Here is a 26640-nt window from a genome sequence, read left to right as displayed (position 1 = left end):
CAAAAGGAGCAGGGCCACAGCTGCCCAGGCCGGGGGCTCACAGTTGCCAGACCCTCTGCTCCCTGAGGAGCATGGGGAAGGTGTCAGCAGGGGAATGTCCCCACAACTCATCCTAAACACCCCAAATGCCCCAGGAACCCCTCTGGAGGGCAGCCAGGCCTGCAGCTGCACCCTCATTGCCTCACCCTTGGCAGCGGCCTGGTAATCACACCGGCCTTTGCTCTGCTGTCTTCTGGTGCCCCTGGCATCTGTCAGGGCTCGCAGCAAACCCTGCTGTAAATGTAGAGGTGATAAGAGCAGTCAGCTGGCTTGGACTAACCAGGCTTAACAGCAAGGCTGGAGCGGACACAGCCTGCGGATAGGTCACAGAGAACCAGAGCTCACCCAGCAGGATTGCAGAGACCTCGGCCTGGGGCACGGGAACTGCTGAATAACAGAAATAATGGCACAGGGAAAGACCTTGTTCTCTACAACGGGGCTAAAGGAATTAGAGGCAGCAAAATAGTGCCCAGAGCTGCAGTGTCCAGGTATTTTTCCAAGCTGCTTGCTGTGACTCAGACCCTGCTTGAACCCAGGGTCTCCTCACCTTTGGCTTTACTTGGACAGTACCAAAACCCAAGTAAATCGAACACCTGCTCCTCCAGAAGACATGTCCTCTTCTGCAGAGCATCTGTCCACTTCTGCTGCCCTTTCAGTGTGAGTGAGCTCTGCTCCCAACAGCTTCCCAGGCCGGGAGGAGCCCCCATAAAATTCACAACAGAAGAGAGGGGTTAGAAAATTTTATTTGCTTTTTTTCTGGTAACAGGAACTGTTCATTTACCAGGAAGGATGATGCCATCATACTGTGAAGAAAAAAAAAGAACCAAGTGAGAAAGCGCTGTCAGGTACAGGTGCAGTACCACTGTGGTGAGAACTGAGCCATGAAGCATTTTACTGGTACTTGCTAGAAACACTCTGGGGACACAAAAAAAGAGGGACTTTACCTTTTGCTGAAACCAGCGCATGGCTTCTTCCTTTCCGATTCTGTGCTTGGCTCCGATGTTGCCGGTCCTGCGTTTCTTGTCAGCGATGCTGAAGCCAGGCCTGCCCAGCACCTGCCAGGAGAGGAGACCCACAGCGCTATTTCATTCTGATATTTCTTTATTTTTCTTACACTTAAGAATTTTCTAGGAATCCGTTTAGACTTGGATTTTGTTGCCGTTTTTCCATCTTCCAGCACTGGGCAGCTGGTTACTGTTCTAGGTTCCTTCTAGAGCTTTCCCACAAGCCCAGTAGCTGCGAGGGACAGGGAATACGCACCACATAAAAGTCCAAGCCGTAGATACCAATACTGGGATCGTATTTAATCCCCAGATCGATGTGCTCCTGGATCCCAAAGCCAAAGTTCCCAGTGTCTGAGAAGTTGTTTTTTCTCAATTCATATTCTCGCACCTGAAACAATTGTTGTCGGTCACTATTTCGTTACTGGCTACAAACAGAGTAAGAAATCCTGTGTGTTCCAACTGCTACCAGAACTCGCTTACAAGCTACTAAGTCTTTAGCCCAAGATTTTGCTCATAAACCACAGCAGCAAAGACAGAACCTCAAGAGAAAGCAGCAATTGTACCCAAAAGCTCTTAAATAAGGATAAAACAACAACCAGACAAACAGCACAAACGCAGCAGCCTGTGTATCGGACAAACCTGCACCCCCAACCCTTAATGTCCACAACTAGATCATAGACAACCTTTCAAATCATGCACCTTTTCAGCTGGTATGGACTAAGTTTTGTTCTTTCACAAAATCAAGCACCCAGACCAGCCAAACTCTCACCTTCAACCCCTTATCCAGAATCTCCTCTGCTTTGGCCCCACGAACTGTGCAGTGAACAGCGATCTTCTCATTTCTCCTGATTCCAAAGGATCTCACCGTGTATCGTGCTGTGGGCAGCAACAATTACACTTAGCGGCTATTCAAATAATTCCCACCTGCGGACTCAGGACTTAAGAAGATCAGAAAAATGACTTTAAATAAAAGAAAAAAACCCAAGGCAAATAAATGTTTCTTGTTTGGGGATGAGAACAGCGCAGCGGATACAGAAGTGAAGTGACTCAGAAACACCCGCTCCTCACCTTTGGAGAAGACGGGGGTCTGGCCCGTCAGCTGCTCCAGCACCTTGGCCGCCCGGGTGAGCCTGTCCCCGCTCTCCCCCACGCAGATGTTGAGGCAGAGCTTGCGGATGCGCAGCTCCCGCATCGGGTTCTCCTTCTCAACCGGGTCTTGCTGCGGAGAAACAACACGGGGGACTGCTGGGGGGAGCCCGGGAGACAGCCCAGCGGTCACCCCGGCGGCCCGAGAAGGCCCTGCCAGGTCGGTACCGCAGCCAGACACCGAGCCCTGCTCCACCCCGGGGGCGAACCCCAGCGCCGCGGCCGCCTCTCAAGCACCGCCGGGGCGGCCCGGCCACCGGGTAGGCCTGTCATGGCAGCCGCGTCCCCAGGGCAGCTCATCGGCTCCTCCCTGCCCGTATCGGCCTCGCAGCTCTCCCTCCCGGCCTTCCCCGCTCCCGCCCGCACGGGCCGCGGCACGGCCGACCCCCGCCGAGGGCGGATGGCGCCGGATAGAGACGGGGCAGCCCGGCCGCGGCCCTGGGCGCCGCCACTCACCGCCATGATGGGGGCGGGGAAAAGACCAGTCAGGCGCCGCCGCGGGGTCTTATGGGACGGAGCGGGAGGGCGCGGCGCGGGCGGCAGCGCCCCCTGGCGGCCGGAGGGTGGGCTCTGCGCCGCGGGCGGTTGCCGCGGCAACCGTGGGCCCGGGAAGCCGGCGCGGCCATTTTGTCCCACAGGCCGGTGGGGACGGGGATGCGGAGGGGCCACCGGCTCTGCCCGCCCTCACCCCGTGTCACCGAGCCAGGCTGAGACCAGGGCCCGGCTTGCGGGATTTGGGATTTGAGGGGCCCGGGCGGGATGGAGCCACGCCGGGCCTCGAACCGGGGTCTCGGGTGGGAACCGCTCCCCGCGGCCACGCCCCGCCGCCGCTGGCCCCGCCCACCGCCGCAGACCCCGCCCCTGACGGTCCCGCCCCCGCCAGGCCACGCCCCCCCCCCGCCTGACCGGCGCCTCGGGCGGGTCATGTGCTCAGTCAAGATGGCGGCGCTCTGGGCGGCGGTGCCGCTGCTGCTGGGGCTGTTCGTGCGCGGCGCGGCCGCCGCCGTTCCCCTCGTTATCTGGCACGGGATGGGTGAGCGGGGGCCGGCAGCGGGGGGGAACATCCTCCGGTAACGGCTCTGTGGGCGGGGCTTAGCGGATGGGGCCGCGCGGGGAGCCGGACAGGCCCAGGGGAGCCCGCAGGCCGCCCCCGGCCCCGCTCCGGCCTGTCCGTGCTGCGGACCGGGGGTTTCTGCGGAGGCCGGGAGGTGCTGACCCTCATCCCCCGGGCCTGTGCGTGCGTTGGAAGCTCCTGACCCTGTTTGTGGGGGCGGTGGTTTGATGGTGTTTATCGCTGTTCCCTTTCGCAGGAGATAGTTGCTGCAACCCAATGAGCATGGGCTACATCAAAAAAATAGTGGAGAACAAAATACCAGGGATTTACGTTCTGTCTCTCAAGATTGGAAACAACATGATGCAGGTAATTAGCTGCTGTCGCTCGAGTTCCTGCCTGGCAGGGCGACGGTGAGCGTGCAGGTCTGGAGGTGCGAGAGTTGCAGTGTCTGGTGTTAATGTCATCCCACAAGATTCCTGTTGTGCGTTCCCTGCTGTTTCTTTTCTTCCTGGTGAAGTAAACAGCTTTGACAGGTAGAAACCAATAAAGTCTAGATAATATCTGGGGAAAAGCAAATCCCTAGTCTAAATTGGATTAATATGCAAATCCACTGATTAGCACTCTCTAATGATTACCACGCCAGGTAGTATGAAGGCGTGTGATAAGATAACTGGGCTGGAGCAGAGCTTGCTGTCCTTTTTGATTTACAAATGTTTATTCACTACACGTCTTCAGTATAAAGTAGATACAGGCTCCTTCTGCACCTTCGTGCTTTTTGATAGTTTTATGTAGCCCTATGGAATTTCTTTAAATAGTCTCTGAGGATAATGTGCAATGTATATTAATTTTCTGGGATCTGGAGAAGACGAGCGAAGTTTGATATTTTTATTTTTTATGTATATAAAATCCGAAGGGACTCAGACTGTCAAGGTGTTTGGGGAAATGTCGCTGTTCCACGTAAGACAGTTTTGCCAGGCAGAGCAGGAACAAAGACACAGTGAAGGGAAGTCTCAAAACCTGAATTTCACTTCTGTCACATTGTGAAAGTTAAGGTCCTCTTCCAAAAGCAGAACTGTCAGTCGTCTGTTTGTAGAGATTAAAATAGTGTAAGACACTTTGAAGGTACGAGTTGTACTTTCTAATCTGGCTAATCCCTCAGGACATGCAGAACAGCTTCTTCATGAACGTGAACGACCAAGTGAGGGACGTGTGCGGCCAGCTCGCCGCGGATCCGCGCCTGCAAGGGGGGTACAACGCCATGGGCTTCTCCCAGGGAGGCCAGTTCCTGTGAGTTCACACTCCTGGCCCATTTCCAGGAGTTTTTCTTGGGTTTTAACTTCCGATTTAAAACTCTTTTGAAGTACTAAGCAGATGTAAGCTGGCAAAGCCCTTTGTGAAGGGCTCTAAAGACCAGGGTGTGTTTGCCTGTAGCCCAGCTCTACCAGGGAGGGTTGATTCTCTTTGCAAACCTCACCCAGTGCGCTGGGCCGAGCTCAGATCCTCGTCTATCCCCAGGCGAGTGCACTGGGCTGAGCTCAGCTCTGTCTCTCCCGCAGGCGGGCGGTGGCCCAGAGGTGTCCATCTCCTCCCATGCTCAGTTTGATCTCCATCGGAGGGCAGCACCAAGGTAGTGTCCCCCTGAGCCACTTCCTACCTGCTCTGAGGGGTGGACGCTCCTGTTGGCAGCAGGAATCATTTTTTTTAACCCCTTTCTGAAAAGTGACTGTTTTCTTGTGAGTTAAACTGCCTTTGTTCCTGTCTGAAGCTGCTGACCTGCTTAGGCCCAGCTTTTAGCCCACTATGTTACCATCTGTCTCGGTCTTGCTTAACTGGCAACAAGAGGGACTTTTGCAAGTAGGCAACTTATTGCCTAGGTTGAATTCTTAGATATTTTGGAAGCACTTGAGATTAGTTGTTTCGGGAGAAGAAATTTAAAGCCTTTGTGAAAATAAACCTGAGCGAGAAGGATATTTTGCAGTCATCAGCTGGAAGGCTAAAGCCCTGAGGAAAGGGTGGTGCTTTTTGCGGTAGATTAAAGAGGCAGCAAAGATTTTAAGAGGTGTACAGGTAAGAGTGGGTGGCGATGAATTTCAAATACTCTCCCTGAGATGTTCCAGGGGTTGAGTATTTCTTTGTAATGTAGTGGAAAGACTTGTGGGGAACCATCCTGAGACCTCCTGGGAACACACGAGGCGAGCTGGATGGTGTTTGGCTTGTCTGCCCCTGTTCTCCAGAGCAATTCCCTCAGCTCGAAAACATCATCCATTATCTTGGTGTGTAACAGCACCCAGGGGCAGCAGGGCCGTCTAATGGGATTGCAGGATTAAACACCATCTGATTCCCCGGGTAATTCTTGCCGCTGCTCTGTACGAGGGTGGTTCTTCACCAGCCGGAGGGATTAAGGGATTTTGGTTTGGCTCATCGAGCTCTTACACGTCTCCCTTCCCCAGGCGTGTACGGATTTCCGCGCTGTCCTGGCGAGAGCTCCCATATCTGCGACTGGATCCGGAAGATGCTGGATCTGGGCGCCTACACGCAAGCTGTCCAAGAGCAGTGAGTATCCTCGCCGGGCTGCAGCGACAGGGGCCGGGCCCATGCCAAAAACTCCGAGTTTCCACTCTGACCTTTCGGTTTCTCTCTTCTCCAGCTTGGTACAAGCTGAGTATTGGCACAACCCACTGAAGGAGGAGGACTACAGGAAAAACAGCGTCTTTTTGGCTGACATAAACCAGGAGAGGGTAAGTCCTGGCTGATGATTAAGCAGCAGCAGGAGAAAAGCCTCAGCAGCGAGTTCCTGCCCATTAGTTCTCTGTGGCAGTGATTTTGCTGGAGTTTTAAGGGGAACATTTTGCACATTCTGCCTCTTAGGCCAGTGCAGTCCAGGGTTTCCTTTGCTGAAGTGGGTGGTTTCCCTGACCCATCTCAGGGAATTTTCCAGTTACTCGGATCTGTTCTCTGTTCACTTTCATCCAGGGCGTCAATGAGACGTACAAGAAAAACCTGATGGCTCTGAAAAAGTTTGTGATGGTGAAATTTCTCAATGACACCATGGTCGACCCTCCGATCTCCGAGGTGAGGCGGGTGGGGGCAGGCGCTGCTTTTGGGTGCTGCTTTGGTTCTGGTTTGCTCATTTCGATTTGTCCTTTGGTGGCAGAACTTGGGGCTGCTGAGGAGCAGCCTGAGCACAAACACGGGCCTGATGCTGCGCTGTCCCTGGCAGAAACTGATGAAAACCTGTTTCTCTCGCAGGAACCCTTCAGCAACTGTTGCTTTTTTTTTTAAATTCTGACAGTGGTTTGGGTTTTACAAAAGCGGCCAAGCCAAGGAGACCATCCCGCTGCAGGAGACCTCGCTGTACACGGAGGTAAGTTCTGCTGGGGGCTGAGGGGTTTCTGCTGTTTCTATTTTAGTATCTCCCATAAGAGAGAAAAAAGGCATTTTGGACAACTCTTATGAGAAGCTTTGAAGAGCAGAGGTGGTGCCCACTGTAGCGTGACAGCCGCTTGTGTCACAAAAACAGCCTCTGGCCACCAGCGCTTCTCTCTGTGCCGGGTTCCCTGGCCGCGGCAGAGCCCCTGGAATCTACGGTGGTGCTTCTCTGTCTGCAGGATCGCCTGGGGCTGCAGGAAATGGACAAAGCAGGAAAACTGGTGTTCCTGGGGGTGGCCGGGGACCACCTGCACATCACAGAAGAGTGGTTTTACAGCACCATCCTCCCCTTCCTCCAGTGAGGCCAACGGGAGGGTCTGGTGCTGTAGTTAACGCAGCTGCTACTGTGCAACAGCACTTTTTACGTACAAGCCTGCGGGGAGCTGGGGATGGGGCAGAAAAGGGTTTAATTCAATGGTTCCAGGGTGTGCAGATTAATTACACTCCAGTACGGGTGGCAGAGCCTCGCGCTGACTCCGAAGCGCTCCAGCCTGCACAGGTTCTGGTGAGTCGACTTCAGATCTCAGAGCTGAGGCTGCGCCGCTCACTCGGTGATGGCAAAACGATTAATTGGGCCAAGAGGTTTGTTGTCCCCGTCGCCTGCTCCCCGCAGGACGCAATAGCAGTATTAACCGAATCACTAGTGCGAGAATGCTGCATCTCTTAGGGGATCAGCAGGTGGACTTGCCCGGCTGTGCGCAGGGGAAAGAGGGGACAGCTTTTCCTTCAGGATGGGGAAAAAAAGCCAAATTTAAGGGTTTCTGGGGGAATAAGGAGGGTTTTAAATTAAGTGGGTATTAACAGCTTGAACAGTTTTCAACTAATGGCTTGTTTTACGCACTTTTGTACAGCAACTGAAATCAATAAAGAACTTCACATCTAACCAACTAAAAAAATAAATAAATAAAAGGGGTGAGATTTGACAACTCCTGCCAAGTTGATTTGGGGGAAATTGTGGAAATTCTGCGTTTGCCCTGGGGAAAGCAGCAATTCGGCAGCAACGCCCTGTGAGCCCCAAAGAATAAACACGAGCCGCTGCAATGAGCAAGTTGGCATTAACTTTATTCTATCTTCTGTATAATCTTAAGTACATAAGAAAGGTTGGTTTTTTGTTGTTTTTTTTTTTTCCACAAGCCTCAGGAGAAGACGAGTACAAGTCACAGGACAGTCTCAAAATTAAAAAATTGCATATTTTTTTGTAAGTTTTGTCCTAGAGATAAAAGAACATTGACACTTTACAGAGGAAATGCTTTTAGGATATGCTTATGCCACCCGAGGCATTGGAAAAACGAAGGTCAAAGCACGTGCAGCTCCCTTTGTGGGTGAGTACAGTACGTGTGTGTCTTAAATCCGTCCCTCTGCTCCAGCGCCCTGGCACAGAGACTACAAACTTCCACCAAAGTAAAGAGCCAAGCGAGGGGGGAGAGGGGAGAGTGAGAGGATTCACGTTTTGGGGATCGCAGATGAGGGAGAGAGTGATGAACCGACTTGATCCAACTCGGGTATCTACAAAACCGCGCTACGACCTTGGAATGCAGGAGACCCGTCCTCTGCGGGAGAACAGGTTCAGCAGAACCGTCCTGGAAGACTGAACCTGAGTTCAGCTGCTCAGAGAACAAACAAAACCCGGGGGCAAAGATTCCCCTGCGAGGGTGGGGGCTGATGGACCCGAGGTGCTCAGCTCCAAGCTACCAGCCAGACTGCGGGGGTAACGCCAGTTCCGCCGCTGCAGCCGTTCCTGTGGCACTGGGTGATATAAAACCTCCTGACATGGCACAATCAGAAATACACTGAGCTAATAGGAATGATGGAAGAGAAATCAGGGTGGAATGCTACGGCCTTTGGTCCAACAAAACCATTCCTGTGTCCTGTAATGCCACCAAATTATACACAGAGGTGGAATGAGCAGCTTCTGGGACCTTCTTGAGACACCTGCCATAGCAATCGGGTGCTCTGGACCCTGACAGACACCATTATTTGTTAAAAAGGGACAACATTCCTCTCTCACATGAACAGTTTACTCAAAGGCAATACAAAAAAAAACCCCGAACAACACTCTCAAAGCCAACTGCCAGTACTGGCTGGGACGTTCAGTGAAAATCTGACTTGATCGATTGGTGCAGTTAGATCAGACAAGGGGGGAAAAACCAAAAAAATACACCTTCCTGCTAATAGATGTGGATGATAACTGACCCGCCACCTCCACCAAAGCCCAGCCAGAGTGATCTCAGTGACGGCAGGCGGCTGTGTCTCTCGGGTAGAAGAGAAGCAGTTTGAGAGCAGAAAGGTACAAGAAATCTAAGAGAATCATCTGAAAGCAGATTTGTCCCACAGCAGGGCCAGGGGAGGGCAAGAGCCTCGGAGCTTCTCTGCTTAGCCGGCAATTTCCGTCACGGTGGTGACCAACTTCTGACCGTTCCACACGGTCTTGAACTGTTCTGGAACGGGGAATTCAGTCTGGAAGGTAAAAATAGAAATCTGGTGTCAAAAATCAGTTTATGACTGAGAACAGTAACTGTTCCAGCTGCTTCAGGCATTTCTTTTCTGAGATAGAGGCTTTGTCCCCTCCTGCGCCACAAATGCTGCCTGTTCTGCCTCCCAGAGATCCCAAGGAAGAAGCAGCTCTCACAAAACAACAAATATTTCACCATAAAGACAAATTATTTACAGTTTTTAACATCTGCTCATCATTCACAGCCTCCAAGTCTAGAACTGTCCCTCCAGACCTCACAGTAACTGTGACATTCCCCGTCAGGATTCAAAGTCCAAACCCTGCCCCGTGTTACCCCAACCAGACCACACCGATTTCCAAACTTCGCACTTACAAAGTCACCACCCTCCGCGGGAATAAGGACGTTCATCTCTGACGACTTGGCACTGACGATTTCGCAGTCTAGGGAGTTCTTGCTCAGGTACACGTGGCAACCGTCTGTCTTGTTGATGGAAATCGTTGGCACTTTACCCATAACCTGGTCAAAGCAGCAGTTAGAGGAGCGTTAGCTTGAACTGGGCAACCGCAACATTTTGGTTTTGTGCTTCCCTTCACGGGAAGAGCTTTGACTCCATCCCCCAGCTGCAGACACGCTGGATTCAAGTACTCCCATCTTTGGCAAAAATCCCAAGTTATTTTCTTGTTTTGATCCCTTTAGAACAAAACTACAGAGAACATTGGGCAGATTGACCATCCCAAATCAGATACCAAAACTGGAATCGGAGGAGATTCTCCTGCTGGCCTCTCACCTCGCAGAGACTCATCTTTTATCTAGAGCCATGAAACGGAACTTTGGTGAGAGAAATTCCAGCCGTTTCCTATGGGCTGGGCAGGGTGAGCTGCAGAGCAGCAGGACAGATGGTGTTTCACAAACATTCTCCACAGATGCACGTTCCTGTTCTGGAAATACAGAACTCGAAGCAGCAGATGCTGCAGGCATCCTGTTGCACGGTGCAGCGGTCACGCTCCAGAAAGGGAACAGGCCACAGACACTCACCTGAACTTTAACGTCCCTGCTGTTGATGATCTCCACGATGCCCACCACGTCATCAAACACCAGCCCAAGCTTCTTACAGTTATCTGCAAAAACAAGATACGACAGATCACAGAAAGGTTTTGGAGACTCAGCCTTCTGCAAACAGACCAGCATGCAGAAGCGGTTTTCAAGGGTTTCTCCACTTACCGAGGGTGATGGAGTTGATCTTGCCTTTGATTTGGAGCGTGCTATTTGTGCACTTGAAAACATATGCTACCTGCTTCAACTCTGTGTTGCTGATTACCAGGTTAGTGGCGTTCTCCTGGTTTTCCTGAAAAGGCAGGGAAAATGCACTTTATTTGCTGAACGCAGACCAATTAATCCATGTGAAGAGCAGGACAGCGCAGCTTGTTAAAAGCAAATGGCCGGTGCCTTCAGATGGTGTCTCTTACAAGAAAGGTCTTCAGGAGACATCCCTTCCCTGCTGCAAAGCTCCCACCCCTCCAACCCTCTCACACTGACGCCAGGAACTCACCACTCTCCACTTTTTGCCCTCTAATTCTAGCAATGCAGGTGCCTTCGGAGAGGTTTTTTGGGAGGGATTAGCATTACAGGCTGGTTTGGGAGCAGTGAAAGGTTTGGGTCCGCTTCTCACAGGACCCCCTTGGTTCTTCAGCGCTGGATTCTTGTGGGTCTTCATGTCATCAGAAACATGTCTTAAGCCTGCAAGAGAAGTCGAACCTGAGCTCCAGCTCTGCTCCAAGAATGTGGTTTCACAAACACCAGATGCCAGTGATTGCAACAACCAGCGTAATATCATTTTTCAAAATGCAAATAAATTATTGAGACTGGGCCTAAGTTGAGCCCAAGCACTAGTGACGGCAAGTGAGAGAGGGAGCAAGAAACACTCGACAGAGAGAACACAAGATGTAGTGTAGAACCAGAAGGCACCAGCTCTTCCACTCTACAGCTGGAAAAAGCCCTGAGCTGAGCACCTCACCTTTGTTTCACGTCTGTCCCGATGTGACAGGTGACACACCAAAGGGACGCGTTTTGTGCAAGTATGAATAGGTGCAAAATTGCACCTTTTGTACTTGAGATATGCAGGCAGCCCAAAGGCTCCATCTCTCTGTTCCATCTCTTGTAAAACCTGAGAGATGAGGCCGAGAATTCCATCTCGGATGTGCACTCTTTGTCCCTAGGAACTGCCTTGAGGCTGCTTCTGCCTCCCACCCTCATCCTCAGCCCAGATGGTGTTTTGTGACTCCAAGCGAAGGTTCTAAGCGGGTGTATTGAGAACAGCAGCAGAACAAGGACTCGCAGCACAACAATATCTCGCTTGTGGCTGCTCCCACCTACCCGAAGTGATTCCTTCTCCCCGGTTGATCTGGGCGAAGAGCGCGGAGCGGGAGGCAGAGTCATCTGTGCTGGAGCTGCTGGGGGCAGGAGCTGGCGGGGGAGGAGGACCCGGAGGGGGAGGCGCAGCACCGGCTGGGGGAGCAGGCGGTGATTTAGCCCCTTCTGTTGCTACAGGACCCTGCAAGAGGCCAGCAAGAGGAAAGGCCATTGCACAAGCTCCACGTCTGCTGCAATAGTCATGCAACACTCGTCTAAAGCTCCTGCAGATGCAGGCAGTACTTACTGTTTTGCTCCAGGTCAGCCCCGTGGTGTGATACTCTTTGATATAAGCCTGCAGCTCTGTCCAGATGCTCAGATAAGCTTTCACCCAGTCCACTTGCTTTTTATCTCTGAGGACACAAGGAAATCGTGAGGAGTGAGTAGGTCCATTTGTCATTAGAGCTCAAAGACTATAAACTGTTCTTTATGTCTCTCAGCCTGCCAGCAAGATGCGGCTGGACCAGCACAGCAGCCTCGCACCTCCAGCACCGTGCTCTGCCTTCAGCATTAATCCTGCACCTGCAGGCAGGAGGCCAGAGCGCTGCTCTGTAACCCATTTTCATTGAGGAGTCTGGTATTTCCAACAGGACCCACTCCTGAGACACAACGTGCTGCCCTGGGAAACACTTCAGGTGCTGCTGAGACAAGAGCAGCAATATGCTTCCTACCTGAGGTCCCAGCTACAATGTGAATGCAAAAAATCATCCCTAAGGATCAGGAAAGAACAGCTAAATGAGGCTTTATAAATACACCCTGCCTTTAAAAAGAAAAATTTAATTAAAGACCAAAGCAGCCGTGGTTAGCTACTGGAGGAGACCTTACACAACCAGTTAGCCATGTTCAATGACAAAGAAAGAAGAGGAACTTACACATCCTTGTACTCCTTGAGGATCCTGTTGGTGTAAAACATGGCAGCATCGGTCATTTCCTTCACATAAGGACCAGGCTTTGGAGCCTAAAGAAGAAAGAACACATCGGCGTGGAGCTGCTGACCAGGGAAACAGACCTGTCCCACCAGCCCAAGGAAACCACATCTCACTGGAGTTCTTACCATGGCCACCCAGCCCAGCGCTGGGATGCTCTCGCTGACCGCCGATAAGTGATTGAACATTTTGCTACCGCGGTTCTTCTCCCTGAAATCCTGCACCACCTGGATTTGCTCGGAAATCGGTTTCAGAAGCGATGACAATGCATTCTGCAGGGCAAGAGGGACGGGAACAGTTAACAACATTAGTATCGCTCTGGAATGGCCGCACGTCTTCACAGGCAGCTCTGCCGAGATGAAGGACACTCGGAGGAAGGTTCCAACTGGCACAAGTTTCTGCTGCAGCTCCTGCCTGGGCCCGGCCCTCCCCGCCAGCCCAGCTCGGTCCCACAGCCTCGCTCCTCCGGGGCTGAAGTCATCGCTCCCAACCGGATCGGTACGATGGGAGTACGCCAAGAACTGTGACTCATGTTCCCTCCAAGACACACTGACAAGGCTTGTTAGTAACGAGGACAGAAATAGCATTTGCCTTTCCTGGATTCTTTTGTTCCAAGGCAGTTTGTCAAATTTTTCCTCTTCTTTATGAACCCTCAGAAAAAGGGGGTGCTGCGCAGGTTTTGGAAGTTTGGGATCCACAGCCTGAATTACAGTTGGAGTTGCAGCAAGTTCTCAACTCACCCTATCAAGCTGGACTTCAGTATCCAAGTTGCTTCTCAAGTGTTTGGGTAATACGAATTGTTTCTGTGTGTTGTTCACTTGGCATGCTGACTGAAAGTGCTTCAAAGCCTTCTGAGGTCAGAGCAGCCAATTAAGCAGTTCCAGAGATGCCTCTTGGGCAACTTTTCTTTCCTCTAAGATCAGAAAGTCTCCTGCTGATGGCAGCAGTGAGGGACAAATTTGGGCAAAACATGATTTTCAAAGCCTTTGCTTTTCCATTTGCTGTTTAGATGAACACAGAGATTCTGAGCTCCACCAGCCAGGCTGAGCTTTCAGCAGCTCCAGCCTAACAACACTGTCAAGTCACAGGATGGGGAAATTCTTTGCCACAAGCAATGAGTGTTCATACATTTTACATTCTTAAACTTGCTGCTCCAGAACTGACTCCTGCAAGACAACCTGCACAAAGACCTACGCTAGATTAAGGTTGTCGTTTGTCCGTAATCCTTTACTTAAATAATTTGTAAGCAGATTCTCAGACTAGAGGCTATGCAGAGCAGAGTCCCAGCAAGCCTGGGGAAAGACAAACAACCCTCCAGTGCTGAGTTTGGGCAAAAAAAGATGCAGATGTATTTTGCAGTGAATAGGCAAGGAGCGCAGAAATGCAGCTACCACAGTGTAACAGTAGAAGCTGTGACTAAGCCAGATAATAACTGCAAAGAAAAGCAAGGTGGGATCCTGTTGCTCAGGAAAAACAGTTCTCAGCAGGGAAAAGCCAAGGCATTCAGGATCAGATTCGCAGTCACACATCCTGCTGAGAAGCAGCAGCCTCGGGTAAAGTGTTAAATTACTCGCTAAGGACAAATCAATCCTAAAAGCCTCACTACTATTCAGAGGCCATTCAATAGAGACAAGCACCTGTTATACTTCAGAAGGAGTTTAATGCCTGAAAGTCTATAAGCATCACATAATGAAAAGCAAATCCCAGGGCGGCTCCTGTCTCAGACAAGCTGCATCTCCAAACAGTGATTGCGCAGGGCTGGTGCCAGGTGGAACTTGAGACCGACGCCGTGAGATGACACTCAAAGCCGCTCCGACAGCTACAGAAAACTTGTTGCTCTAGTGACTGGAAAATGCCAGTTCTGCAGCTCTAAGAATCAAGGTCCGGAATTGTGCCCGGTACTGGGTGAGCACCTGGAACAGTCTGCGCTTTCAGCAAGTGTCACCTCACAGATGTGAGTGTCCCCAGTCCTCCTCCGGTTCCTCGTTTGGAGCAACTGTGACAGCCCAGATTCCGCTGCGCTTGCAGCCATCCCCTGCTCTGAGGTCAGGACACACAAGGGTTCTGACAGGCGATCCCCCAGACTCACCTCTGCTGGCTGCTGATGTTGCGATGCCATCACCAGAAGAGCCCTCTCGCTCATCAAGCCCCCATGAACCATCTCAGCCTAAAAACAGAGAGGAAAATGAGACAGCGCTTCCCTTGTACCCACTGTAACGCTCAGAGTCATTCCAGCCCCTGCTGCCCCCAGCTCCAGGTCCCAAAGGGATCTCATCCTCAGGGAAAAAGCACAAGGTGTCACAGCTCTCGGGCTGCTAGCTCACAGGGCTCCTAAAGCCATGTGCCAAAGTGAGCTATGCACCTAATTAACGAAGACTTCAAGAAGGAGGTTTGATTCATAGTGTGTGTAGGTGGCAATCTGCTGGAGTTACCTGGGCTGGAGTTACCTGTTTTGAACCCTCAAAGATTATAAACATCCTCGAATACCACTCTACAGGAATGCAAACACTGACAGCAAACTTGGCCCTTAACGGCCCGGAAGAACAAGCAGCATCTACTTAAAGCGAAGGGAGAATGTGAGTCCTTACATGCTTCTGCACATCCCCGCCAACTTCTTTGCTGATCTTCATGTATTCAGCTACTGGGCCGGCCAGAAGGGCGTCAAAAGCCTGCACGTACTGAGCCACTCCTGCAGAGAGGGAACCAGAGCATGGGGATCAGCGAGAAGTACTGGGAGGGATCAGTAAGAAGTACTGGGGGGGCTCAGCGTTCCCCCAGGCTCAGCCTGCAGCTGAACACAGAGGAGGGAAGCGTTGCAGCCACAGGAAGCCCTTTTCTCAGCAGGACGGTAACCGCAGGGCTGTCGGCGTTTGCGCAGTGTCTGCAAAAGTCGCTTCCCCTCTGTGCACAGCCAGTTCACCCGACAGCGCTTTGCGTGCCCCGCATGAGCATCGCCCGCCCTGCAACGGCTGCTGCTGTCTGACACTGCCACATCAGTGCAGGGTGACGCTGCTGGGGGTGCTTTGGGCCTCACCTTTGGAAGAGTCATTTCCGCACATGCCCGGTCCTTGGCACATCATCTCCAGGCGCTCCACAGCCTTCTCCAACCGTCCGACCAGTCTTTCCATCTCTACCGCTGTCCACAACCTGCACAGGCAGAACACAATTATTCTTATCAACTGACAGTATGAAACTTGTATGCCAGACATTGGAGAGGGTTTATCAGCTGTCTGGTACAAGCTCCACCAGTTCCAGGAGAATAATTTCCACCTGGCTCTGCACCCTGATGATGGGCAGGAGGGTTCCTCACATTAGCAGGGACACTGGGATCACACAACAGCCGCTTTCTATCGCCACAGTCGCTCCTTAATGGCTACATAGTCTTATTCCATCGTAAGGACTTCTTACACAATATAACGACACTAAAACTTACATCTTCTAACCTCATATTGACACCTCTCAATAAAACTAAGGTCTGCACAGAATCTCACTGCAGTCAGCTCTTGGCCAAAGTCCCAGCTGTGACCATAGAAAAAACCAAGTACAATGGCTTTGCTGGGAGTTCATGCACTTCAGGTTAGAACCAGCAGTTTTGATTCTGCAAATGCATCCACAGGGACCTCCTGGAGTCTTGAATTCCCCTGAGGAACATCTATAACTCCAGCATCGCTACAGCACAGAGCATCAGCCTGCAGAACGAGCCACCCTGGCACACGCCAAGACGAGCAGCTGCACAAGCTGAGACGGCAGAGCTGCTTCTGCAACAATGCGCCCCTGTTCATCTCTCCCTCTGCAGCCTTTGGGGTCTGAACTGCACAATCTACTCTGCAAGCACCGCACAGGAAGGTGATTTAGGCACATAAATCATTTGAAGCATCTCATCTGGAAAAGTCTTAAGTGTCATATAAACTTTCCATTAATTACCACTTTGCAGAGACTCTGCACCAAGAAGCACGAGTCACGCTCCCAGCACACTAATGCACGGGGAATGCGGGGAGGGAGCAGCAAGTCACCATTCGCATTTTTATCTTATCACCACTTATCGAAGGATTTTACAATGCGAATCACGATCACGGCCTGGACATGGCTTCCTGCTCACTGCAACGGCTGCGAGAGCTCAAACCCTGCCTGGAGGGGAACGTCGAAAAGGAAGATGAGGTTTACCCAACTGCGTTGATGAACTGATAGCAGATCTCTCTCAGAAATGAAACCTGAAGTTCTAACTCGAGTTTTGCCTTCTCAGCCCCGCTCCAAAGCGCCTGTTTTCACCCGATTTCCAGAGGATGTGGGGCAGATCCAGCGTTAGTCACCGGCGGCACTGATGTCACCAGACAAACAAGACCATTTTCCACCCCTGTTTTGCCTGTTTGCATCAGGAGCAGCAGCACTGACGTGGGGGCAAGCGGGGGATACAGGTCACCCCCTCCCGAGAGGAAGAGTGCGGTTTCCTCTGTGTAACACTGAGCCAGAGCAGATACTGTGCAAAAAAAACGGACAGCAGTAACTGGACGGCTTCCAGATATACAAAAAAAGTTCAGAGAGGCTGCAACTTGTGGGCGGTCACCCATATAATCAACAGAAATGAATACCTCCTTTTTTTTTTTTTCTTTTTTTTTTTATCCTGTGCAATGTAGAAATCCTGACCGCAGGATCGTCAGTGCTTTGCTGCAGCCGAGGACGCCGCATCCAGAATGGGGCTCACGTCTCCAAGCGGGAGCGCAGCCAAGAGCGGGGCTCTGCCTCCCCCGCACTCAGCACACTCAAAAGGGTGTTTTTTTCCCCTAAAAGAGCCACCTGTTAAAGAAATTCTCCTGTGCTCCGAGAGTGCAGCAAGATAAGAAGGTGTAACACAAGGGTTTCAGGAAGGACACGGGGTTTAGAGAACGCTGGGCAGACAAAGCTGCTGTTCTGATCCCCACCACATTCCACACGAGGCTCTAATCTGATCAGCCCCATTACAGAGTCACAAACCGCATTTCAAATTGGGATTACAAACCAGAAAGTCCAGATGGAAAGCTGCTTCCTACCCCCAGCACTGAAACAGGCTGTTGCGAGGAGCATATCGCATCGGTTCTAGATCTGCTGTCGGGATTCGTGTCCTTTAACAAGAAACTGTTCCTTGAAATTCAGATTCCTCCCGTCCCCCCGCAGTTTGACACGTCCTTGCTCAGCCTCCGTGGTTTCCCTGACAGAACCAGCTCTGTAAACCTCGAGCTCTCTGGCAAATGGTGAACTCATTTTAATTTCTGTTTAATGGGCAGCATTAGGACAACTTGCAAGATCAGTCACTTTGTAAATTGGCAGCAAAATGAGACCTGAGGACAGGCAGCAAAGTCCTGGCGCAGGCGGCTGTATCTCAGTTGCTCCTCACTGAAGCCGTCTCGACCCCCCCACTCTGCTCTTTGCCCTGTGGATGCAGCTCTTTCTGATATCTACGTACCAATTCGGAATGAAATAAAGATATTTAGTTGTACAGATGAGAGCCCAACTAACATCAACAGTCTGCAATCCAGAGAGATTCATGTTTATCAAGAAGGAGGAAAAAAAAAGGGGCACAAAGTAGACCTGTTTGGGCAACATCTAAACAGTGTTTTGACTATCGATCACTGAATGCAGAATAATAAGAGACAAACTGACTCCACAGATGTCAGGAATACAATGGGGTCTCAACTGCCTCCTTTAAAGAGGAAGCTGAGACGTACAGATCATCGAGGAGTCATTTCTGCTCAGCGCATCATCCCATGCTCAGGAAGGACGAGAACGGCTCCCGAGCGACGCATGAGCCGGGGGTGGAGGTGAGGTGAAGTTCTCCCTTTTGGGACTATAGTGCAGGGTTTAAATCTAGGTCTTGTTTAAATTCAATTGAACTTTGATTACCAGTGGAGCGGAAGCGATGGACTTGCAGCAAACACATAACTTCACCCTGGGCCAGAAAGTCCTTTCATTTTCATAGCGCATTTGGTTAATTTATTAACCAGCTTTTATTTCCATCAACGCTTAGGAACACAGTTTGAACACACTGTACAGCAAACAGCCTTTCAGCTACAGCTGAACTGGTTTGATACACTGAGCAGAGCAATCAAGGGAAGGGATGTTATTTGTAAAAACACACGTTATCCCAAAGCCGATCCCATCCAACCCCACAGCACGAGGAGTTTCCTGTTTGGAGAATATCAAGGAGTCGGCGCATCCCAGCCAAAAGCCAGGGAGCGAGTTCTCATAAAAACGACATAAATGAAACTCTCCTGGTTGCCTGAGACAGCAACACTGAGTCCTGGTTCAGACATTCTGCAAGACACAAATGTTGGTTTTACAGCCAAAGCAAGTCAAACCTACGCCCCTGCTCAGCTTCAGCTTTTCTGAAGCCCGACAAAGCGCTGTCAGCAGCGCCGAATTTGCATCAGCGACTTCCTGTTTCGACAGGCAAAAGGAATAAAGATGGGACAACTAAATTAAGAACATACCACAGTTTATTTCTGAGCTGACACTGGAATATCTCAAGGGATCAGCTACCAGATGATTTCCGACATTTATATCTTCCAAAAGCCCAAAGATATTTTTTGGTTTAAACAGTTCAGCTCATCAAGTAAGGAACTATTTGAAGCAAGACAGGACTCAAACGCCTGATTTTAGTCAGTTGTCAGGACCAGCCACGAACACCAGGCAGCTATTGTGAGTCCCAGCAGCTGCCAAGACAGAGATCTCTGCTGTTTATATCCAATAAAACTTGTTGACATTGCTCCAGAACCCAGGGTATCTGCTCCTGCTAGTTCACATCTACTTTATTTAGAAAACCAAAAGCGCTTAAAAAAAAAAAAAATCCATCTGGACCCTATTTAAGCTCTCTCAAATAACAAATCCTACTGAAATAATTACAAATGTTATTTGGCGTTTTTACTGAAACATTAAGAGATGGTTAAAGTATCACTTCACACCAGAGCAAGTGCAAGGACTCCTTTTTCATCACAATTACATGAAATAGGAGATCTGCACTTGCCAAACTGTTGTTACACTCCTCCCCTTTCCAGTCCCCGTCAGGGCGATTGGATCCACCAGGGAAGGAACTCAGGAGCTCAGATTTAAGCTAAATTGGGTGCAGCACCAAGCCCCGTATCAGGAATTCAGAGCGTGGACCCTGCTCAGCATCCCTCCCGAGCTGCGCCCGCCCAAGCTGCTTGGCTGAACTTTGTCACACGAAGAACAGGGAGTATTTTTTGCTTTCAGAAAGCTCAGCAATATTCTGGGAACACGAGGATCACCTCGGGAGGAGAAAAGGAATAACAGCAGTTTCTCGAGGTCACTGGTTCCTGGTTTTTCGGCCATGTGCAGCTACAGCCCAGGTCTGAGGGAAACCCAGGACCCGATGCCCAAAAACCCATCACCTGACGTGTGAAATGTCTGTATTGTTTTTTTCCTTTCACTGTCACAAAATTTAAAGCGATCACTGACAGGTTTATCCCATCCCAATCCCCACCAAAGGCAGAAGAGAAGGCAGCAGCGGGCTGAGGACAGCCCGGCGGGGCGGGGGGAGCACCCGGTACCAGGCAACACCGAAATAACGGTGCTTGAGGCTGCGGCAAATCGCTCCTGTCACTGAAAGATGGGTGTATGATATCGCCTGGGCACACCCCGCTCCGGAGTGAGTCACCCGGGAGCTGCCGGCCCCGGGAACCCACCGGGATCCGGCGGCTCCTGCCCGAGAGCCCCGGCAGAGCCCGGCCCCCCTTGCAGGGGCTGCACCGAGGACCAAACGCCTCTCGCTGGGGCTGAGGGGGCGGGTACCGGCGGATCCCGCCGGTAATTTGTGTGTGTCCCGCAGCCCGGGCCGGAAGCGCCTCCGCTCCGCTCCGGAAGCCCCGGGGAGCCCCGAAGCCGCCGCGCCCGGTGACGAGTCCCGGTAACAACCGCGTCGGGCAGCTTTCACGGTTCCATGACTAAACCAACCCAAAATAACGGCGTTTAACGGATTTACCCCCCGCGTTCAGCCCGAAGCCCCTCCCGACTCCCTGAGGCGGAGGAGCCCCCCCTCAGCCCGGCCGGGCCCGACCCCTCACCGGCGCCCCCCGCCCAGCCCCGGGGCCCATCACGGCCGCTCCCCGGGACTCTCCTCCCGCCGATCCGGGCTCGGTGCAGCCCCGGCAGGACCTCCCGCCCCGCTCTTTCTCTCTCTTTCTCTCTCACCTCCCGCCGCTCCCGCTCCGCCGCCGCCCGGCGCCGCCCAGCTGCCCCCGCGCCCGCCGCTTCCGGTCCCCCGCCCCGCGCGCCGGAAGTGCGCACAGCGCGGCGCGGCGCCGGCGGGGAGGAGCTTCGGGCAATCGCCCTCCCTGCGATTGGCGGGTGGGGTTTGGGGGCGTGGTCGAAGAGGGCGAGGGGTGGAGTTAGGGGCGGGGTCTCGCTTGGGGGCGGGGCCACTGAGGCGCTGGTGGGAGGTGAGGGGCGGGGGGGACTTGGGGACCCCGGGGTGGGGCTGAGGGGGCTCATCCCAAACATCAAACCACTCCTGCAAGGCTCCCGGCGTACGAGGCGCTTCGGAGCCTTGTGCTCACAGACCCTCTTTGATCTGAGGGTCCCAAAGCACTTGGCAGAGGGCAGATAGAATCTCACCGAATGTCAGGGGTTGGAAGGGCCCTCGAAAGCTCACCCAGTCCAACCCCCCCGCCGGAGCAGGAACACCCAGATGAGGTTACACAGGAAGGTGTCCAGGCGGGTTGGAATGTCTGCAGAGAAGGAGACTCCACAACCTCCCTGGGCAGCCTGGGCCAGGCTCTGGCACCCTCACCGGGAACAAGTTTCTTCTCATCTTTAAGTGGAACCTCCTGTGTTCCAGTTTGCACCCATTGCCCCTTGTCCTGTCACTGGTTGTCACCCAGAAGAGCCTGGCTCCATCCTCCTGACACTCCCCCTTTCCATATTGATCCCCATGAATGAGTCACCCCTCAGTCTCCTCTTCTCCAGCTCAGAGCCCCAGCTCCTCAGCCTTTCCTCACACGGGAGATGCTCCACTCCCTCCAGCATCTTCGTGGCTGCGCTGGGCTCTCTCCAGCAGTTCCGTGTCCTTCCGGACCTGAGGGGCCCAGAACTGGACACGATATTCCAGAAGCGGTTTCAAAATTAAATAAATAAATATTGTTGTCCCGGTTTTGCTGCTGGAGAGTCCGAGAACAGGGCGGTCGAGGGAAAAATAACTTGGATTCAGGAAGAGGTCCCTGGAGACAACGTGGGATTGTTCCCACAGAGGCTTTTACCATTTTTGCATTTTACTATTTGCTTTTAAAATTTGGGCAGGACTTGATGTGAAAAGGTGTTTGCTGGCACAGTTAGAGAAAGGGCAGCGGTTCTCCCTGCCTGCTGCGGCGGACCTGGAGCTTTGCTCTGCGTTTCTGGGTCCCAGCAGCCGCTCTTGGAGCCGGGAGGCTGTGCAGACAGACGGACGGAGCGGCTGGGACACGTTGACAGGATGGGAAGGAGGAGAAAACCCGGCTGACTTTACCGCGGTTTCCTGCCCGCGGCTCCGCTACCATAGATGGTCACAACTGCCGCGGCGGGGGCTGGAAGCTGAACCGGCCACCGCCGAGTCCCGAAGCCAGATCCCGGCTCCGGCTGCGGGATCGCGGTGACCGGGGCGGGGGGAAACGGGGCCAAACCTGGGACTGGGCTCACCGGGAGCGGGATCGCCGGGAGCGTGGCTCTGCTGACCCCTAGTGAGGTTGATCTCCTGCGGCTTCGCGCTCCCTGTGAGCTGGGGGCACGTTCAAAACCCTTGGAGGGTTTGATTTTTCCGAGCGGCCAGTGGGTAGGAGTTGTGTGCTGGTGAAGATGGAGCTTCTCCCTGTCCCCCTCCCCACCGTGCAGCCCCCCGGCCTCAGCTGCTGCTCTGGAGCCAAGCGGGACCCACACCGATGCCCTCGCATTGTCCTTCCTCCTAGAGAGGGAACGACCGGCTCCCTACAGTCACCAACGCCACTGGCCTGGTGGTTTTCTGGTTTTCTTGCCTCATTTTCCACCCTGCCAACACCCAATCTAACTCTTGCAGCTGTCTCCTTCATGATCAGACGCCTTAGGATCAACTGACGTGATGCAAAATAGAAAATATCATAATAATACAACCACCTCTTTTCCTTCTGGCTGATTATTTCTATTTTGTAGCATCCTGTAGTGGTTACAGCAGTGAAACATCAGCCAGGTCCTGACTCGCTGGGGCGGGGGCACCAGTAACTGGAGGGGGCAGCACAGGCAGGAGCCGCCACCCCAGGGCTGCAACTGCAAAGAGGAAGCGAGAGCAGGGAGAGGAATGAGAAATAACCAGAGAACAGGGAGAGGAAGGTGCTGCTCACCGCTGTGTTTGCTTCTGGGGTGGGTCCGTTCAGCTGAACGAGGTTCCTGAAGGAACAAAGCTCAAGTTCCTGGTATAAGGCTGAGTCACGGAAGAGCTGCCTGTTTGCAGGAGGACTGTGAACCAGGTCGGTGCTCTGTGGGGGTTCCCGGTGCCCATAAACTGTGCCAGGCTGTGGTTGCCACTGTCCTGCCTCCGGGGAAAAGCGTACAGCTTCCCCAGGTGGCTGGTGCCTCGTCCCCTTTTCCTCCAAGCACCACGGGAATATTTGCTCCTTTTCTTTAGCTATAGAATCACAGAATCATTTGGGTTGGAAAAGACCCTCAAGATCACAGAGTCCAACCGTTCCCCCAGCCCTGGCACTGCCCCATGTCCTGAGAACCTCATGTCCGTCTGTCCAACCCCTCCAGGGATGGTGACTCCAGCACTGCCCTGGGCAGCCTGTTCCAATGCCCCACAGCCCTTTGGGGAAGAAATTGTTCCCCAGATCCAACCTCAACCTCCCCCGGCGCAACTTGAGGCCGTTTCCTCTGCTCCTGGCGCTTGTTCCTGGGGAGCAGAGCCCGACCCCCCCCGGCTCCAAGCTCCTTTCAGGCAGTTCAGAGATCAGAAGGTCTCCCCTCAGCTCCTGCTCTCCAGGCCCTGTGAAAGGGCTAAAATGAAATGGCCATGAAATGCCTAGAATGCCTTTGTGTCCCCTAGACAGCGCCCTTTGCCTGTCACAGCCGAAGGACAGATCTTGTCCCAGCTCCAGCCCAGGTCCCTGTGCTCAGCAGCCTCCGGCTCCCCTTGGGGAGCAAACACAGCCCTGGCCGGGCTCAGGCACTCCTGGCCTTTCAGAGCTCCCTGAGCCATCGCTGGTTAAGGCTAAGCCTGAGTGCCGGCCTGTACACAAGATTTCATTCCCCAGCAATGCAATTTAAAGCTTCGTTCCTGGGAAAAAAATATTTTTTGGGGGGTGGCAGGAAACCATCTTGTTGCCTCACCAGTTTCTGGCCACGTACTGCAGCGCCTTGGCTACTTACATCCTTGGAAACAGTGGTTTTGCAAAATATTAACTAAAGCCCATCCAAACTGGTCGGTAGCCTCCAGTCTCTATTTGCAGATAAAGTGAGTGACCTCAGCCAGGTGGCACAGACAAGGTGACCCCTGGGGACAGTCTGTACCCAGGAATGCCCCATCCTGTGCCCCTGGCCCTGGGTTAACTCCACCTTCCTCAGCGGTGACAGAGCCCAGCGTGCCGGGGAGGGGACCTGCTCGCCATGACCTCTGTCCCGAGCACACTCCTGTTCCGTCCGTTCCCCTTCTCCCCACAGCTTTTTGGTCTGAGCTGATTTCCAGCTGGATCTGCTGATTCAGCCCCTCGGGGACGGGACAAGCACCGTGGTGGGGCTGCCCTGTCAGACCCCCCTTTCCATGGGATCTCCTGCTTGGTTCAGCTTGAAGCACCTGTGAAACCAGCCCTGGGTGGTTTCTGCTGCAGCGTGGGGCATGTGGGTCTTTCCAGCCCAGGGGCCGAGGGAAAACTGTCCCCAGCAGCAGCTGCATGAAAGCTTCATAAATCTCTTTTTCCTGCAAGATAAACCTGCAGCTCTTTGCCCTTTCCCTGGGATAAGGAGTGGGGTTATTCCTCACCCTCTGCAAGTAGTGAATTTTTACACTTCCACTTATCCCCCGTAGGGTAAACAGACACAGTGTGGCCACTCTCACCTTGGGGACCGTCCCTCCAGTGGCTCCTGCTGCTTCTGCCTGCTGAGCGCTCAGCTCACCCCTTGAATTTTCCATGTTGTGGCTTTGATTTCACTTCCCTGTACATCAGCCCCGACACGTGGCTCACCCGGCTGGCACGGAGGACACGACAGCAATGGAACTTCAGCTTCCCCGACACCCGGGTGCATTTTCTTCATCCCTGAAGTTCGTGTGGATTAAGCCATGTCACAGCTGCTGCTGGAGGCAGCTGTAGGTGCAGCAGCATCTCCCCATGCAGCCTTCCCATGCCAGAGAGGCTTTCTTCATGCTTGGAGTGAAAGCCCTCTGTAATCACAACCAAAGCAAGACGCGGTCTCTGCCTCCAGACTGGAGTTTTGCCCTGGGTTTGGTGCTATCAGCTCCCATGGTCATTTTTTCCTCCCCCATCTATTTTCCTAAAAGCCCCAAAGAGAAGAGGTGTGCTCAGCGAGGAATGTCTGGGCCCCGGTTCAAGCTCAGTTATTCCTTTTAGTCTCTTGAGCTGGCTGCAAAAAAACCCGAACAGAGACTCCTCGTGAACCCCGCAGAGCCAAAAAAGAGCAGGCAAAGAATAAAGCATCCCTGATTTAAGTCGAAACACTTTGAAAAAGAAAAGCTCGCAGCAATTTTTCAAACCCTTGGAGACAGCAGCGCTGCCCACACCCGTCGGAGGCAGCCAGGTCACAGCAATGGGCAGGACAACTCCTCGCAAACCCGGCCAGGAGCGGGACAGGGGTCAGTACATTTGCAACAATCTCGAGCTCTGTGCTTGGCTGCCCTCCTCTTCCTCCTCTCACAGAAGGTGCCCACGGCACCCACCTGCCCTGCCACAGGGGCTTTGGAGAGCGCTGGCTTTGTCCTGCCCTTGTTTTGCTGCCAGCTCTGTCCCTGGGGGAGCAGGGAGCACTCAGGCCATAGCTATTGTAGAATCATTTAGGTTGGAAAAGCCCCTCAAGCTCATCAAGTCCAACCATTACCCACCCCTGGCGCTGCCCCATGTCCCTGAGAACCTCATCTCTGTCTGTCCAACCCCTCCAGGGATGGTGACTCCAGCACTGCCCTGGGCAGCCTGTTCCAATGTCCAACAGCCCTTTCCTGGGAGAAATTTTTCCCCAACACTCAACCTCAACCTCCCCTGGCTGTCGCTGCCTCTTGCCCTCTGCTCCGCACACAGCCGGCTCCCAGCCTCCTTGCATCATCCCCTTTGCTTCTCTCCATGACCCCCGCCATGGTGCAGAGTGGGGCCCAGTTCAGCGTTCCCAGCTAAGGTCTAATCCCTCTGGCTATTTTTAAAATCCCATCCTCACTGCAGTCCTTTGTACCCAAACACAGAACAAAGGCCGAAACATCCTTCCCCTGAGCCCCCGCCCTGCGCAGAGGGGCTGCTCTTGACTCAGGCACTGACCCCACAAATTGCTCGGCGTGACAAATGTGCCTAACAAAAGGCAGCAGCCCTGTCCCCCAGCACAGTGGCCATGGGGACAGAGCAGCAGAACTAGTAGAGTCCCCAACTGTACGGGTGGCTGCTTCATCCCTGACGCATCCTCCAGCCTGTCTTCCCCCTCCCTCTGTATCACACTTAGTGCTGCAGGAGCAGGGCTCTCCCCATTTCTGCTGCAGAGAGGGGAATGCGAGAGCAAGGTATAAATATCTGCAAAGATTAGTGCTTGCACAGCGTTCTGCCCTGGGAGACAGTGTTGAGTGTCACCCACAGCCCGCATTCCCTTTCTCTCGGCTCCCCAGCTGCCTCTCCCGTTTCCAGCCCCTGGGTTCACCATCTCCACAGCCAGCACTTTGATTTCATTCCTCCCTCCACCCCGTCGTCTCTTGAAAGAGAGAAAATAATAGAGCCTTTGTTGGGTTGCTGCAGCGAAGGCACTGAGTGAGGAGCCGCACGGGGGTAAGGGGCTGCGGGCACAGCTGCCTGCCTGGATTATGGCATTCCTGAGCTTTCAGCTCCGGGGAAGTCAATCCTGCACCCTGTGGCATGTAAAGGGACCCTGGGCTTGCTGACATGCACAAAAAAAAAAAGCAGCCAAACAAACAAAAGAAGTCCTCCGCACCCACACAGCTGACTTTCCCCATTTTTATGTAAATTTAATATTAATAGGTCCTTGAG

At 52.9% G+C, this 26640-nt stretch overlaps 3 protein-coding genes across 3 annotated transcripts; 1 reads left to right on the top strand and 2 right to left on the bottom strand.

The window, feature by feature from the left end:
- Window positions 1-764: 764 nt before the first annotated feature.
- RPL11 (ribosomal protein L11) lies at window positions 765-2679 on the bottom strand. Its single transcript, XM_065650602.1, has 6 exons — window positions 2646-2679; window positions 2112-2262; window positions 1813-1919; window positions 1300-1431; window positions 984-1094; window positions 765-842 (listed from the first exon to the last, which is right to left on the bottom strand). The coding sequence occupies exons 1-6, from the start codon at window positions 2649-2651 to the stop codon at window positions 813-815; spliced, it is 537 nt and encodes a 178-aa protein (XP_065506674.1). The 5' UTR covers window positions 2652-2679; the 3' UTR covers window positions 765-812.
- Window positions 2680-2927: 248 nt separating this feature from the next.
- PPT1 (palmitoyl-protein thioesterase 1) lies at window positions 2928-7070 on the top strand. Its single transcript, XM_065650433.1, has 9 exons — window positions 2928-3222; window positions 3500-3609; window positions 4403-4530; window positions 4800-4870; window positions 5694-5796; window positions 5891-5981; window positions 6217-6315; window positions 6536-6607; window positions 6852-7070. The coding sequence occupies exons 1-9, from the start codon at window positions 2949-2951 to the stop codon at window positions 6972-6974; spliced, it is 1071 nt and encodes a 356-aa protein (XP_065506505.1). The 5' UTR covers window positions 2928-2948; the 3' UTR covers window positions 6975-7070.
- Window positions 7071-7713: 643 nt separating this feature from the next.
- Window positions 7714-20685, bottom strand: CAP1 (cyclase associated actin cytoskeleton regulatory protein 1). Its single transcript, XM_065650432.1, has 13 exons — window positions 20642-20685; window positions 15495-15607; window positions 15049-15149; window positions 14550-14627; window positions 12589-12732; window positions 12407-12492; window positions 11782-11887; window positions 11499-11676; window positions 10675-10862; window positions 10347-10470; window positions 10161-10243; window positions 9498-9641; window positions 7714-9129 (listed from the first exon to the last, which is right to left on the bottom strand). Exons 2-13 carry the CDS (start codon window positions 15586-15588, stop codon window positions 9046-9048), a joined length of 1410 nt encoding a protein of 469 aa, XP_065506504.1. The 5' UTR covers window positions 15589-15607; window positions 20642-20685; the 3' UTR covers window positions 7714-9045.
- Between the last annotated feature and the right edge of the window lie 5955 nt (window positions 20686-26640).

This window comes from Caloenas nicobarica, chromosome 23 (genome assembly GCF_036013445.1).
Source record: "Caloenas nicobarica isolate bCalNic1 chromosome 23, bCalNic1.hap1, whole genome shotgun sequence".
In the NCBI taxonomy this organism is placed as follows: domain Eukaryota; kingdom Metazoa; phylum Chordata; class Aves; order Columbiformes; family Columbidae; genus Caloenas; species Caloenas nicobarica.
Note: the sequence above shows the minus strand (reverse complement) of the source record. Positions and strands in the feature narration are given on the sequence as shown.

What these genes read in the sequence shown, in the direction of transcription:
- RPL11 (XM_065650602.1), bottom strand. An exon ending in GACCCCCGTCTTCTCCAAAG is followed by an intron (nt 1,920 to 2,111) that starts GTGAGGAGCGGG and finishes TGCTGCCCACAG; the next exon opens with CACGATACACGGTGAGATCC. An exon ending in TGCGCTGGTTTCAGCAAAAG is followed by an intron (nt 843 to 983) that starts GTAAAGTCCCTC and finishes TTTTCTTCACAG; the next exon opens with TATGATGGCATCATCCTTCC.
- PPT1 (XM_065650433.1), top strand. Translation starts at nt 2,949, where the DNA reads ATGGAGCCACGCCGGGCCTCGAACCGGGGTCTCGGGTGGGAACCGCTC. An exon ending in TCCCAGGGAGGCCAGTTCCT is followed by an intron (nt 4,531 to 4,799) that starts GTGAGTTCACAC and finishes TCTCTCCCGCAG; the next exon opens with GCGGGCGGTGGCCCAGAGGT. An exon ending in CATCGGAGGGCAGCACCAAG is followed by an intron (nt 4,871 to 5,693) that starts GTAGTGTCCCCC and finishes TCCCTTCCCCAG; the next exon opens with GCGTGTACGGATTTCCGCGC.
- CAP1 (XM_065650432.1), bottom strand. Translation starts at nt 15,588, where the DNA reads ATGGAAAGACTGGTCGGACGGTTGGAGAAGGCTGTGGAGCGCCTGGAG. An exon ending in GATCAACTCCATCACCCTCG is followed by an intron (nt 10,244 to 10,346) that starts GTAAGTGGAGAA and finishes TTGTTTTTGCAG; the next exon opens with ATAACTGTAAGAAGCTTGGG. An exon ending in CCGCGGAGGGTGGTGACTTT is followed by an intron (nt 9,130 to 9,497) that starts GTAAGTGCGAAG and finishes TTTACCTTCCAG; the next exon opens with ACTGAATTCCCCGTTCCAGA.